Source organism: Scyliorhinus torazame, chromosome 5 (assembly GCF_047496885.1).
Source record: "Scyliorhinus torazame isolate Kashiwa2021f chromosome 5, sScyTor2.1, whole genome shotgun sequence".
Classification (NCBI taxonomy): Eukaryota; Metazoa; Chordata; class Chondrichthyes; order Carcharhiniformes; family Scyliorhinidae; genus Scyliorhinus; species Scyliorhinus torazame.
In genome coordinates this window covers 172,502,102-172,516,797 of record NC_092711.1, presented here as the reverse complement: position 1 = coordinate 172,516,797, position 14,696 = coordinate 172,502,102, and the positions used below count along the sequence as shown (strand labels likewise).

General features: G+C 49.3%; 2 protein-coding genes across 2 annotated transcripts; one reads left to right on the top strand and one right to left on the bottom strand.

The window, feature by feature from the left end:
- Positions 1–6,593: 6,593 nt before the first annotated feature.
- LOC140418043 (uncharacterized) lies at positions 6,594–11,495 on the bottom strand. Its single transcript, XM_072501470.1, has 3 exons — positions 11,339–11,495; positions 10,151–10,248; positions 6,594–8,616 (listed from the first exon to the last, which is right to left on the bottom strand). Exons 1-3 carry the CDS (start codon positions 11,493–11,495, stop codon positions 7,798–7,800), a joined length of 1,074 nt encoding a protein of 357 aa, XP_072357571.1. The 3' UTR covers positions 6,594–7,797.
- LOC140422328 (uncharacterized) lies at positions 10,384–14,430 on the top strand. The gene is made up of 2 exons (XM_072507357.1): positions 10,384–10,912; positions 11,787–14,430. Exon 2 carries the CDS (start codon positions 12,099–12,101, stop codon positions 13,359–13,361), a length of 1,263 nt encoding a protein of 420 aa, XP_072363458.1. The 5' UTR covers positions 10,384–10,912; positions 11,787–12,098; the 3' UTR covers positions 13,362–14,430.
- Positions 14,431–14,696: the final 266 nt, after the last annotated feature.

Below are 14,696 nucleotides of genomic sequence, written 5' to 3'. Positions count from 1 at the left end.
GCCCATTTAAGGCAGATTTGAGAAGAAGCATTTTCTCTCCGAGCAGGATGTGTCATTGGAACACTCTTCCTCAAAAGGCAGTGGAAGCAGAGTCGGTGAATATATTTACAGCTAACTGGATAGATTCTCGACAAGTAGCAACGTGAATGGTTGTTGGGGGCAGCTGGGAATGTGGCGTTGAGGTTACAATCAGATCAGCCATGATCTTGCTTTTCACCTGATTATTAAGCTGACGTTAGCCACCCTATTTCTGCTTCATCTTACACTTCAGTTCTTTTATCATCCTGGGAGCTCAACGAGTTGTCCTGCTTTTCCTTCTTGTACGAATAAACACTGACGGTGCCTGAAGTATTTAATCTCTAGAAGGGGACCACTGTTCTGTTACAGTTTTGCTGCCAATCGTTGGTTGCAATTAATCCGGAATAGGTTCTAAATTCCTTGAAATTGGCCCCAAGTGTTTTTATTCTCGATTGTTTCCTGTTCTTTTCCAGAGCTTATCTAATTCTTGTATGTTCTTATTTTCCCTTTTCCCTAAACGTTGCAGAGACCAGTAGGAAGCAGAAACGTGCGGTGAGAGCAGTGATCGCGAGATCAGCGAGGAGGATAACGGAGCAGTGAGAGCAGCGATCGCTAGATCAGCGAGGAGGATAACGGAGCGGTGAGAGCAGCGATCGCGAGATCAGCGAGGAGGATAACGGAGCGGTGAGAGCGGCGATCGCTAGATCAGCGAGGAGGATAACGGAGCAGTGAGAGCAGCGATCGCTAGATCAGCGAGGAGGATAACGGAGCAGTGAGAGCAGCGATCGCTAGATCAGCGAGGAGGATAACGGAGCGGTGAGAGCAGCGATCGCGAGATCAGCGAGGAGGATAACGGAGCGGTGAGAGCAGCGATCGCTAGATCAGCGAGGAGGATAACGGAGCGGTGAGAGCAGCGATCGCGAGATCAGCGGGGAGGATAACGGAGCGGTGAGAGCAGCGATCGCTAGATCAGCGAGGAGGATAACGGAGCAGTGACAGCAGCGATCACTAGATCAGCGAGGAGGATAACAGAGCAGTGAGACAGCGAGCGGGAGACCAGCAGCGCAGATAAACAGATTATTTGCTCAAACAAATTAATTGCTCAAATTCAACTTGTGTTTAATCCAATTTCTTTATACAAATGTAGTTGTATATAGACAAACTAAAAATGTTTACTGATATAATTTGCCTTTGTTCATAGATATACAATGTGTAAAATGGAAATTTTAATGTTATGTATTTAATTAAGTTTACTTTTTAATTAGGTTTACTTTTTTGATTTTAATTAATTAATTGATCTAGCTTGCATTAGCGTTGTTTATATTAAATTCAATGTTTACAGATTTAACCCTTCGCGCCTCCTTGTGCTGTGATGATCGATGTGAATATTTCTTCCAGCTCCAATCACACACTCACAGAGAGAGAAAAATGATAAAGAGAGGGAGAAAGAGAGGGAGAAAGAGTGAGAGTGTGGGAGAAAGACTCAAGGCCTCGGGCCCTGTTGACAGAACTCTGCTCACAGCCTGCTCAGTGTCTGCTCCCTCATGGTCTCTGTTTCAGTGCCAGCTCCGCTCAAAGTCTCACCCACTGTCACCACACTTTGTCCCAGGGTAGAGGGGTCAATTACTAGGGGGCATAGGTTTAAGGTGTGAGGGGCAAGGTTTAGAGGAGATGTACGAGGCAAGTTTTTTTTGCACAGAGGGTAGTGGGTGCCTGGAACTCGCTGCCGGAGGAGGTGGTGGAAGCAGGGACGATAGTGACATGTAAGGGGCATCTTGACAAATACATGAATAGGATGGGAATAGAGGGATACGGACCCCGGAGGTGTAGAAGATTTTAGTTTAGATGGGTACCATGGTCGGCACAGGCTTGGAGGGTGAAGGGCCCGTTCTTGTGCTGTACTTTTCTTTGTTCACATCGCTCAGACTTTATGAATGCTCTGCTCACTGCATCAGCCTCCGTCACCACTCGGCTCAGGGCCACAGCCTCTGTGGCTCCACTGCTCCCATCCCCCCATCCCATTACTGAGCCGCTCACTGCATCAGCCTCCGTCACCACTCGGCTCAGGGCCACGGCCTCTGCGACTGCACTGCTCCCATCCCCCCATCCCATTACTGAGCCGCTCACTGCCTCGGCCTCAGTCACTACTGTTTGGGGCCTGAGTCTCTGTGACCGCACCACCCACTGCCTCGGTCTGAGCACATTCTGCTCACAGCACTGCCTTCTCCGAGGCCAAAATACTGTGGGTGGAGACTGCCAGTTAGCATGCAAATCAACACAAAAGACTTCAATTGCCATCTATAAAGTGACAGGGTGGAAACATAGAAAATAGAAGCAGGAGGAGGCCATTCAGCCCTTCGAGCCTGCTCCACCATTTATTATGCTCATGGCTGATCATCAAGTTCAATACTCTGATCCCGCCTTCCCCATATCCCTTTATCCCTTTAGTCCCAAGAGCGATATCTAATTCCTCTTGAATTACACAACTACCTTTTGGCCTCAACTACTTTTTGTGTTAGCGAATTCCACAGATTCCCCACTCTCTGGGTGAAGACATTTCTCCTCACCTCAGTTCTAAAAGGTTTACCCCTTATCCTCAAACTAGGACCCCGAGTTCTGGACTCGCCCACCATTGAGAACATTCTTTCTGAATCTACCCTGTCTAATCCTGTTAGAACTTTGTAATTTCTATGGGACCCTCTCTCATTCTTTTAAACGCCAATGAATTTAATCCTAACCGATTTAGTCTCTCCTCATATGACAGTCCCGCCATCCCTGGGATCAGCCTGGTAAATCTTCGCTGCACTCTCTCCACAGCAAGAACATCTTTCCTCAGATAAGAATACTAAAACTGCGCACAATATTCCAGGTGTGGACTCAGCAATGCCCTATACAATTGCAGTGAAACATCTCGATTCCAATAATTAAATCCTCTCGCTATGAAGGCCAACATACTATTTGCCTTCTTTACTGCCTTCTGTACCTGTGCGCTTACTTTCAGCGACTGATGCACGAGGACACCAAGTTCTCGCTGAGTACCCACCTCTCACAATTTACACCCATTCAAATAATAATCTGCTTCACTATTTTTGCTCCCAAAGCTGTAAAAGGAGCATGGAGCTGAATGTGGAACTGAAAGGGGATTGAGACATGAAGGGAGGGCGACTGGTACCGAACGAGTATCTGCCTTTACCACAGAACTTGGTGTCCAAGGCATTGCTGACTCACGGCACCGAGGACCCTGGTTCGATCCCGGCCCCGGGTCACTGTCCGTGTGGAGTTTGCACATTCTCGCAGTGACTGTGTGGGTCCCACCCGCACAACCCAAAAAAGATGTGCAGGGTAGTTGGATTGGCCATGCTAAATTGTCCCTTAATTGTAAAAAATAATTGGCTACTCTAAATTTATTTTAAAAAAGAACTTGGTGTCCAAGCCAGAGTGAAAAAGGAGGTAGTCGAGACACTGATGGGTTAAACGTTGATAGTGAGGTATTTGATAGGCTGAATTTACTGAAAATCTGCAAGTTACCAGAACCGGATGAGACAGATTTAAGGATACGGAGTTTATATTAACTACAAAGGAGAAGAACACAGCAGGAGAACAGCAGAGGTTACAGAGATAGGGAGGGTCACAGGTGCTGAAGGAGGTTGCAGAATTCAGGAGTGTTGTAGGGGTAGACAATGTTACAGAGATAGAGAGGGTCGTCGGGGCTAAAGTAATTTTTACACAGAGAGGGAAACCAATATGGATAGCAGGATGCTGGGGACAGAGGGAGGGCTGTGGGGGATGTAGGGTTGTGCATGAAGGTCCCTCCTTCTCAATGTTGCCCCTCACCTGAGGTATGGTAATCCTCAGGTTAAATCACCACAAGTTAGCTCTCCCCCTCAAAGGGGAAAGCAGCCTATGGTCATCTGCAACTATTGCGACTTACTTACTTTACTGTAGGGGAGGGAACTATTATAGAGATAGGGAAGGTTGTTGGGGCTGTATGAAAGTTCAGGTGGGGTGTAACATCAATAGGAGGTTTCAAAGATAGGAAACGTTGTAGGGATGGGAGGAAGCTACAGAGATAGGCAGCGTTGTAGGGATGGGAGGAAGCTACAGAGATAGGAAGCGTTGTAGGGATGGGAGGAAGCTACAGAGATAGAGAGAGTTGTCGGGGCTGGCGGATGTGACAGAGACAGGGAGAATTGTACAGTTGAGAGAAGGTAACAGGCATGGGGTGGTATTAAGAGTCTCAACACAGTAACTGGGATGGAGAGAGTTTTATGGCTATTGGGATTATCAGACAAGGGAGCAATTGAGGGGATACAGCAATAGTGAGTATTTTTAGAGGCTGGGGAAGATTACAGCACTGTGTGCATTGTGGGGGCATCGAGGATTTAACAGAAAAAAATAGGTTGGAGGGGGTTAAAGTGGTTTCAGGGATAAGGTAGGGTTGCACGGGCTTTAGGGTTGCAGCATCTGGAGGAGATTGCTGTAATTTGATGTGCTAACGGGCGTTATGGAGGGTGGAGGGGATGTAGGAACTGAAGAATATTACGACGATAAACAGGGTTATACCTCTTAATGAGGTTGGTGAAATAGGGATAGTTTTGGGATTGGAGGAGGTCACAGAGATAGGAAGGGTTGTAGGAGCTGGAGGATATAGGATGTAGCCTCTGAATGACAAACTCAGATCGGAAGGGGCGAAGGTTTAGTGGATCGTAAAGAGAACTGGAGGGTTCTAGTAGGAGGAAAATGTGAGATTGATGGGAGCGTTGCAGAGATTGGAATTGGTAACAGAGATAGGGCGAGTTAGATGGTCTGGATGTACCGAGAGAGATAGGGCGTGGGGTTCTGCGGTTCCCCAGCCGCGTGGTTCTCGGCGGCGCGCCATTCGCCGGCGGCCGGATTCTTTTTGTTTAAATATTTTATTGGAGGCATTTTTCAAATATATACTTAACAAAGAAGAAAAACACAAAATAACCATGGCAACAGCGAACAGCCACAACATCCTTACACCCCCCCCCCCACCTCAACTTGGTGCCACCCCGGGCCTTCCCCACCCCCACCCCCGTTTTTTTAAAAGAAACATTTTATTGAGGTATTTCTTTGGCATTGTAACAGCAACAAAATAACAATGTACATAACAAGGAAAATATTAACCTAGTGCAAATACCACCTCCCTCTCCCACAGGTCCTACAATTACTTACCCCCCTAATCTATGCGAGTCTAACCCCCTCCCCCCCCCCTCCCTTCTGCTGACGATTAATTCTCTGCAAAGAAGTTGACGGATGGTTGCCACCTCCGGGTGAACCCTAACAGAGACACTCTCTTGGCAAACTTAATTTTCTCCAGGCAGAGGAAGCCAGCCATGTCCAAAAGCCAGGTCTCCGATTTCGGGGGCTTTGAGTCCCTCCATGCCAGTAATATCCGCCTCCGGGCTACCAGGGAAGCAAAGGCCAGAACATCCGCCTCTTTCTCCTCCTGGATTCCCGGATCTGGCGACAACCCGAAAATCGCCACCTCTGGACTCATTGCCACCCTCGTATTTAATACCTTGGACATGACGTCGGCAAACCCCTGCCAAAATCCCCTCAGCCTTGGACATGCCCAGAACATGTGGACATGGTTCACTGGCCCCCCCGCACATTTCGCACACCTGTCCTCCACCCCAAAGAATCTGCTCATCCGAGCCACCGTCATGTGGGCCGGTGAACGACCTTAAATTGGATCCGGCTGAGCCTGGCACATGTTGCGGTCGGGTTGACCCGACTCAACGCGTCAGCCCAAAGGCCCTCCTCTAACTCTCCCCCCAGCTCCTCCTCCCACTTTTGCTTCGGCTCCTCAGTCTGCATCTCCTCCGATCCCATAAGCTCTTTATATATGTCCGAGGCGCTTCCCTCTCCTATCCATCCTCTAGAAACCACCCTATCCTGAATCCCCCTTAGCGGCAGGAGTGGGAAGGTTGGTACCTGCTTCCGCAAAAAGTCCCGCACCTGCAGATATCGAAATTCATTTCCCCCCGCCAATGCAAACTTCTCCTCCAGCGCCCTCATACTCGGAAAACTCCCCTCTATAAACATGTCGCCCGTCCTCTCGATCCTCGCTCTCCGCCAAATTTGGAACCCCCCCGTCCATCCTCCCCGGGGCAAAGCAGTGATTATCGCAGATTGGGGACCATACCGATGCCCCCTCTGCTTCCACATGTCTCCTCCACTCCCCCGACTCTCAGGCCGCCACCACCACTGGACTGGTGGAGTACCGCGCTGGCGGGAATGGTAGAGGCGCTGTTACCAACGCCCCCAGACTTGTGCCCTTGCAAGAAGCCGCCTCCATGCGCACCCACGCCGGCTTCCCCCCCACCAGTCACCTCCTCACCATGGCTATGTTAGCCGCCCAGTAATAATTGCTGAAATTCGGCAGCGCCAGCTCACGATCCCCCTGACTCCACTCAAGCATTGCCCTCTTCACTCGCGGGGACTTGCCCCCCACACAAAGCCCACAATAACTTTATTGACCCGCTGAAAAAAGGACTGCGGGATGAAGATGGGGAGACATTGAAAAATGAATAGGAATCTTGGGAGGACCGTCATTTTTACCGTTTAATCTCTGCCCGCCAGAGACAACGGGAGCGCATCCCATTTCCGGATCCCTCCTTCATCTGATCCTCCAGTCGGGCCAAATTCTATTTAGTCGCAAATCCATCGCCACTCGGATACCTAGGTACCTGAAACTGTCCCCTACCACTCTGAATGGCAGATCCCGCAGTCGTCTCTCCTGATCTCTCGCCTGGACCACAAACATCTTGCTCTTCCCCATATTGAGCTTACACCCCGAAACCATCCTGGATGACCTGCATCAACTGCTCGGATGGTCGCAGCGCCACCACCCCAGGCGTCCGGTCCTCGGCCATGCTGTCTCCTGCTGCAGCTTCAACACAGCTCTTGGCTAACTTTTTATTTCTGCCTTTTCGTGCACTTCTGGTTCTTTGCTCCATACACGAATACGTGGAAACAGTGCCCAATTGATTCAGCCTTTGAATTTACCGTTTAAAACCAGAAAAAAGTCCAGGGGAAAGGTCCGAAAGTCCAACCAGAGCGGGAGCCACCAAATGTGCAACTTACTCCTTCATAGCCGCCACCGGAAGTCTCCCTCCATAGCCGCCACCGGAAGTCCAGAGTTGGTGAATTGGCCACTCTACATTGCTCCTTAATTGGAAAGAATGAATTGGGTACTCTAAATTTAAAAAAAAACACTCCTGTCTCTGCCTGGAATGGACCCACATTGGTCTTTGCTAATCTTTTCCTTTTCACATTCCTATAGGAGCTTTTCCAGTCATTTTTTATGTTTATCGCTCTCATATTCTATTTTCTCTTTATCAGTTTCTTGATCCTCCTTTGCTGAATTCTCAAACAAGTTCTCAATCCTCAGGCTTACGACTATTTTGGCCACTTTATGAGTCTCCTCCATTGATCTAATGGAATCTTTAACATTTCTTGCAGCCACGGTTGCATCACCTTTCCTGTTGGATTTTTGCTCCTTAAAGGAATCTATGTTTGTTGTATTTGTGTGAAATAAGAGTCGCCAAAGTCCCAGAGGACCAGAGTCTGCTTTGCCCTCTTGAGAGAGAGAGAGCTGACTGGTGGTGATTGAATCTGACGGTCACCACACCTCAGGCAAGGGGCAATGTTGAAAAGGTGCGGCCTTCATGGATAACCTCAGCCGGTACGGGAGCTGATCCCCCTGATGTTGGAGTCGCTTTGCATCACAAACCAGCCATCCAGCTAACTGAGTTAATTCTCCCTGGTGTGAACTCGTTGGTGTTTCCGCAGGTTGGATAACGTGGTGATGGCCTTCTCACACGGAGAGCAGGTGAACGGCCTCTCCCCAGTGTGAATTCGCTGATGTCTCCACAGGTGAGAGAAACCGTGGATATGTGGGGACTGCAGGTGGGATAACTGAGTGACTCCCTTCCCACACTGAGAGCAGGTGAACGGCCTCTCCCCAGTGTGAACTCGCTGGTGTATCTGCAGGTTGGATGAGGAAATGAATCCCTTCCCACACTGAGAGCAGGTGAACGGCCACTTGCCGCTATGAACTCGCTCGTGTATCTGCAGGCTGATCAACTGAATGAATCCCTTCCCACACTGAGAGCAGGTGAACGGCCTCTCCCCAGTGTGAACTCGCTGGTGTATCTGCAGGTTGGATGAGGAAATGAATCCCTTCCCACACTGAGAGCAGGTGAACGGCCACTTGCCGCTATGAACTCGCTCGTGTATCTGCAGGCTGATCAACTGAATGAATCCCTCCCCACACTGAGAGCAGGTGAATGGTCTCTCTCCAGTGTGAACTCGCTGGTGTGTCCGCAGACTGGATAACTGACTGAATCCTTTCTCACACTGAGAGCAGGTGAACGGCCTCTCCCCGGTGTGAACTCGCTGGTGTGTCTGCAGGTCAGAATACTGAGTGAATCCCTTCTCACACTGAGAGCAGGTGAAGGGCCTCTCCCCAGTGTGACTGCGTTGATGAATCTCCAGCGCAGATGGGACTCTGAATCCCTTCCCAGTCCCCACATTTCCATCGTTTCTCCATATTCTGGGTCTATCGTGTCTCTCCAGGGCAGACAATCAGTTGACGCCTTGTTCACACACAGAACACGTGTACGGTCTCTCCCCGCTGTGAATGGTGTGATGTTTTTTTCAGGCTGTGTAACTGGTTAAAGCTCTTTCCACAGTCAGTGCTCTGGAACACTCTCAGTCGGGTGTGTGTGGCTTGGTGCTTTTCCAGTCATACTGATGTTCAAAATCTTCTCAAGCTGACAGACGAGGCAAACATTTCTCCTTCTAGATTCAAAGTCCGATGACGTTCAGGCGCTGATGAATTGAGTGACCCAGTCTGATCGAGACGTTTAGTTTGAGATATCTGTCTGTAATTCCTCCTTTTCTAATATCTTGTAAAAACAATTAACAAAAGACATCAGTGTCAGTACAGCAGAAATTAAGAACAGACGGGGACTTCGGTAGCGACATGTCGGGAGCGGCCGCATGTGAGGCAGCTCTCATCCGGGGACTTTGTTTTCCATCTTTCTCAGGCCTCTCCCCAGTGTGAACTCACTGGTGTGTCTGCAGGCTGGATAACTCAGAGAATTTATTTCCACACTGAGAGCTGGTGAACAGCCTCTCCCCAGTGTGAACTTGCTGATGTCTCCGCAGGTGAGATAACAGAGCGAATCACTTCCCACACTGAACAGTTGAATGGCTTATGCCCAGTGTGAACTCGCTGGTGTGTCTGTCGATGGGATAACTGAGTGAATCTCTTCCCACCCTGAGCAGTTGAACGGCCTCTCCCCAGTGTGAACTCGCTGGTGTGTCTGTAGGCGGGATAACACAGTGAATCCCTCCCGACACTGATCACAGGTGAACGGTCTCTCCCCGGTGTGAATGCGTCGATGAATCTCAAGTTGAGATGGTGCATTGAATCCCTTCCCACAGTCCCCACATATCCACGTTTCTCCATGTTTTGTGTCTCTCCAGGTCAGAAAATTAGTTGGAAGTCTCCTTCACACGTGTCACTCCCCGCTGTGAATGGCACAATGTTGATTCATGCCGGGGGGGGGGGGGGGGGGGTGTCTCAGTGCTTTTCCAGTCACAATGTTGTTTAAAATCCTTTTGAGGCTGTCAGATTAGGCAAACAGTTCTTCTTCCCTTCTAGATTCAAAGGCTGATGATAGTCAGATTCCCAAGGAATCTGGTGACTGTCAGATCGAGACGTTACGTTTGAGATTTCTGTCTGTAATTCCTCCTCTTCTCATATCCTGTAAAAGGAGTTTACAAAAGACATCACTGTCAGCACAGGATAGAAATTCAGAACAGACAATTCTAGTTTCTGGAGAACATTCTTTCCTCTCTCATTCCCCAATACCGAGTCTCTAACGCCTCTTTCTCCCTGTCTTCAGGGAGCGGACTTGGAGGGGCAGAGTCTCGGAGCAGTCAGTATAAAGACCTTTCCTGGGGGATTCACGGCCTAGTTTCCAGGGAGTGGACTGAGAGGTCCGGATTTTCGGAGCTCAATGAAAAAACCTTTCCTTGGGGATTCACGGCCTACTCGCCAGGGTGTGATTTTGGAGCCGGAATTTGAATATCTTACGTTGGGAATGCGCTGCCCAGTCTCCAGGTAACGGATCGGAGCTGGAGGACTGAGAGCCGCCTGGTCCTCCAGCCAATCAGAGTGAATGAGAGGCGGGTCTGGATGACAGAGAGCCGACTGGTCCTCCAGCCAATCAGAGACAATGAGGGGCGGGCCTGGAGGACTGAGACAGCCGCTTGGCCCTCCAGCCAGTCAGAGTTAATGAGGTGCGGGACTGGAGGACTCAGAGAGCCGCTCGGTCCTCCAGCCAATCAAGAAATAATGAGGGGCGGGGCTGGAGGACGGAGACAGCCGCTCGGTCCTTCAGCCAGTCGGAGTGAATGAGGGGCGGGGTCTAACCTGATTGTTTTCCCCTCCCCATCCTCCACTCACTGAACAAATATTTTGGGCATTAACTTGAGCCTGGTCCTGGGAAAGAATTTCCTGAACCAGAATCAGGGAGCTGACAACTATTCATCAGGGTTTTGCGGCTCCACAGAGTATTTCCAAATCCTCCCACCCACTTCGCTCGGGCTCTCCAAAACGAACAGGCCCATTAATCCGAATGCGCATGCTCCAAACACCGACAATGCCGCATGCGTCAACCAGTAATGCGCATGTGCAGAGAAGAGCCCACCCACTGACTTCCCGCTGAAATGCTGACCAATGGAAAGAGTGGGCCACCGGAAGGACTTTGGCCCTCCTGCCATTCTGAGCACGGGCTTTGTGTGAATGAATATTGAGCTTTACCCAGACTGATACTTCCTCCTGTCTCCAACATCTGTGAGTAAAATACTTTATTTTCTCCCCCTTTCCATTTATTTTCTCATTCTGATTTTAATTGGTCACTTGCAGCAACTGAAGGGAAATGAAGTGAATCCAGGGAGGGTGCAGACTCTGCAAAGCTTGGCCCAGGTCTCTCTCTCTCTCTTAAAAACATTGACATCCTTTGCTCCCTCAGCTTGACATTTATTTGTCTGGTTAAAAAGATGGTACCTTTTATGATTCGCCGGACCCGAGAACACCAAGCTCACCTGTCTGTCATCCCCGAGAACATAACCACACAACCTAGTCCTAGTCAGATGTGCCCTGTGCACCACCTTCAACTGAGTCAAGCTCCACCTAACACACGAGGAGGTTGTGTTGACCCTGTACAGTCTCACTCCACACTTCATCGAAAGAGCTGCCCCGTGCCCTGCAACCCTTTACCGTTTCGTCCATTTTTGCCAATATCAATCGAATAGGAGCTGGGGGCTCCTCGATTGATAGAGGGAGATCCTCGGTGATAGTCGGCTGTTGCTAAGATGCCCATGAGCATCTCAACTGAAGACACTATAACTTTCGCTTCGGCAGGGGGTGCCGCCATTTTGTTTCCAATGAGCCTGGAAAAGAATCTGAAACAGATTCGATTCTTTGCCCGCTGGCTTCTTCAAACTTGGTTCTTGGACATTGCCACAGTATGGGAGCTTTATCCCATTGACGAATTTGAAATATCCCCAAACCCCCTCAAATACAGAGTGAAAAAGATGGAAAACAAAGTCCCCGGATGAGAGCTGCCTCATGCGGCCGCTCCCGACATGTCGCAACCAAAGTCCCCGTCCGTTCTGAATTTCTGTCCTGTACTGACACTGATGTCTTTTGTAAATTGTTTTTACAGGATATTAGAAAAGTAGGAATTACAGACAGATATCTCAAACTAAACGTCTCTAGACTTTGAATCTAGAAGGAGAAATGTTTGCCTCGTCTGTCAACTTGAGAAGATTTTAAACATCAATATGACTGGAAAAGCACCAAGACACACACACCCGAGTGAGAGTGTTCCAGAGCACTGACTGTGGAAAGAGCTTTAACCAGATACACAGCCTGAAAAAACATCACACCATTCACAGTGTGGAGAGACCGTACACGTGTTCTGTGTGTGAACAAGGCGTCAACTGATTGTCTGGAGAGACACGAGGAGACCCAAAATATGGAGAAACGATGGAAATGTGGGGACTGTGGGAAGGGATTCAGAGTCCCATCTGCGCTGGAGATTCATCGACGCATTCACACTGGGGAGAGGCCATTCACCTGCTCTCAGTGTGAGAAGGGATTCACTCAGTATTCTGACCTGCAGACACACCAGCGAGTTCACACCGGGGAGAAGCCGTTCACCTGCGCTCAGTGTGATAAAGGATTCAGTCAGTTATCCAGTCTGCGGACACACCAGCGAGTTCACACTGGAGAGAGGCCATTCACCTGCTCTCAGTGTGGGGAGGGATTCATTCAGTTGATCAGCCTGCAGATACACGAGCGAGTTCATACCGGCGAGTGGCCGTTCACCTGCTCTCAGTGTGGGAAGGGATTCATTTCCTCATCCAACCTGCAGATACACCAGCGAGTTCACACTGGGGAGAGGCCGTTTACCTGCTCTCAGTGTGGGAAGGGATTCATTTCCTCATCCAACCTGCAGATACACCAGCGAGTTCACACTGGGGAGCGGTTGTTTACCTGCTCTCCGTGTGGGAAGGGATTCACTCAGTTATCCCACCTGCAGATTCACCAGCGAGTTCACACTGGGGAGAAGCCGTTCGCCTGCTCTCAGTGTGGGAAGGCATTCACTCAGTTGATCAGCCTGCAGATACACCAGCGAGTTCACACTGGGGAGAGATCATTCACCTGCACTCAGTGTGGGAAGGGATTCACTCGGTTAGACAACCTGCAGACACACCAGCGAGTTCACACTGGGGAGAGGCCGTTCACCTGCTCCCAGTGTGGGAAGAGATTCACTCGGTTATCCCACCTGCAGACACACCAGCGCGTTCACACTGGGGAGAAGCCATTCACCTGCTCTCAGTGTGGGAAGACATTCACTCATATGTCCAGCCTGCAGACACACCAGCAAGTTCACACTGGGGAGAGACCATTCACCTGTTCTCAGTGTGGGAATAGATTCACTTTGTTATCCAACCTGCGGGCACACCGTCGCGTTCACACTGGGGAGAAGCCATTCACCTGCTCTCAGTGTGGGAAGGGATTCACTCGGTTATCCAACATACAGAGACACCAGCGAGTTCACACTGGGGAGAGGCCATTCACCTGCTCTCCATGTGGGAAGGGATTCACTCAGTTATCCCATCTGCAGGCACATCAGCGAGTTCACACTGGGGAGAGTTTGTTCACCTGCTCTGAATGTGGGAAGGGATTCAGTGATTCATCGCAGCTGCTGAGACACAAACAAGGTCACAAGTGATTGGACAACATTTTGTTCATTCTGACAGTTGGTCAATGGGGATGGTTGAAGAGTTTCCTCTGCTGGACTGGCCGGTCTCCGACTTTGACTCCAGTGGGCTGTTGCTCTTTGAGCCTTGTTGCGAATACCTGGTTTCGCATTTCACAAGGATCACAGATTGAAAGTTGGTTTGGAAATTGGAGCTGTTTCCTTCCCATTTCTGTTTGGATCCCCCTAAAGCATGCCACCTTGCCATGGAGATGGGCCATGGAGATTACATGGTTCTTTTGTTTAATTTATCCCTGTGTTTCTCACAGAAGACAATGATCAAGGTATGGGGGCAGGTTGTCTGACATGGACTGAGAAACAACATTAAATGGTGTGATGGGAGACAGGCAATAACGAATATTTCAGGGGATTGGTTAGCTCAGTTGGCTGGAAGGCTGGTTTGTGATACTGAGCGACACCAACAGCGTGGGTTCTACTCCGTACCAGCTGAGGTCATCCATGAAGGCCCTGCCTCCTCAACATTGCCCCTCGTCTGAGGTGTGGTGACCCTCAGATTAAATCACCACCAGTCAGCTCTCTCTCTCTCTCTCTCACAAAGGGGGATGCTCTTACGGAATTCTGACAATGGTACCAGCCAGTAACAGGGTTAAGATAAGGGAGTTATGTATACTCAAGACCCAAGGACGGTCGATGAGGTGGTCTGGAAGGCATCATGAGTTCATGAGTAACCCCCTAGCTGTCCATGAGCTGATCACGCAGTTCCCTGCTGCCCAGTAACCACTTTCATTGGATCTACCAGTCAATGTGTGCAACCTACAATCATTGTGATTGGATCGTGTCCGGCTGAGTTGGGCTGACTAACTATTTGAAATTGTATAAATGATGATGATTCCCTTTGTTCAGTGGAGAGGTATCTGCCTTTGCCCAGAGACTTACTCCCCGCCGGCGTTACAACAATAAACTGTTTGATGTTTGAAGCAGACCTGAATGTCGAGGGATTCTTTTGGATTCATTCATGCTAACAAAAGCATAACCTACTTTTGTATTCAATTCCCCCACAATAAACAATAACATTCTATTAGCTTTCCTAATTACTTGCTGTACCTGTATACTCACCTTTTATGAATCATGCTCTTAGACACCCAGATCCCTCTGAATCTCAAAGCTCTGCAATCTCTCACCATTTCGATAAAAAGCTTTTTTATTCTTTCTGCCAACATTGAAAATTTCACATTTTCCCACGTTGTTCTCCATTTCCCATATCTTCTCCCACTCACGTAACCTATCTATATCCCTTCGTAATCTCCTTGTGTCCTCTTCACAATTTACTTACCTACCTACCTTTGC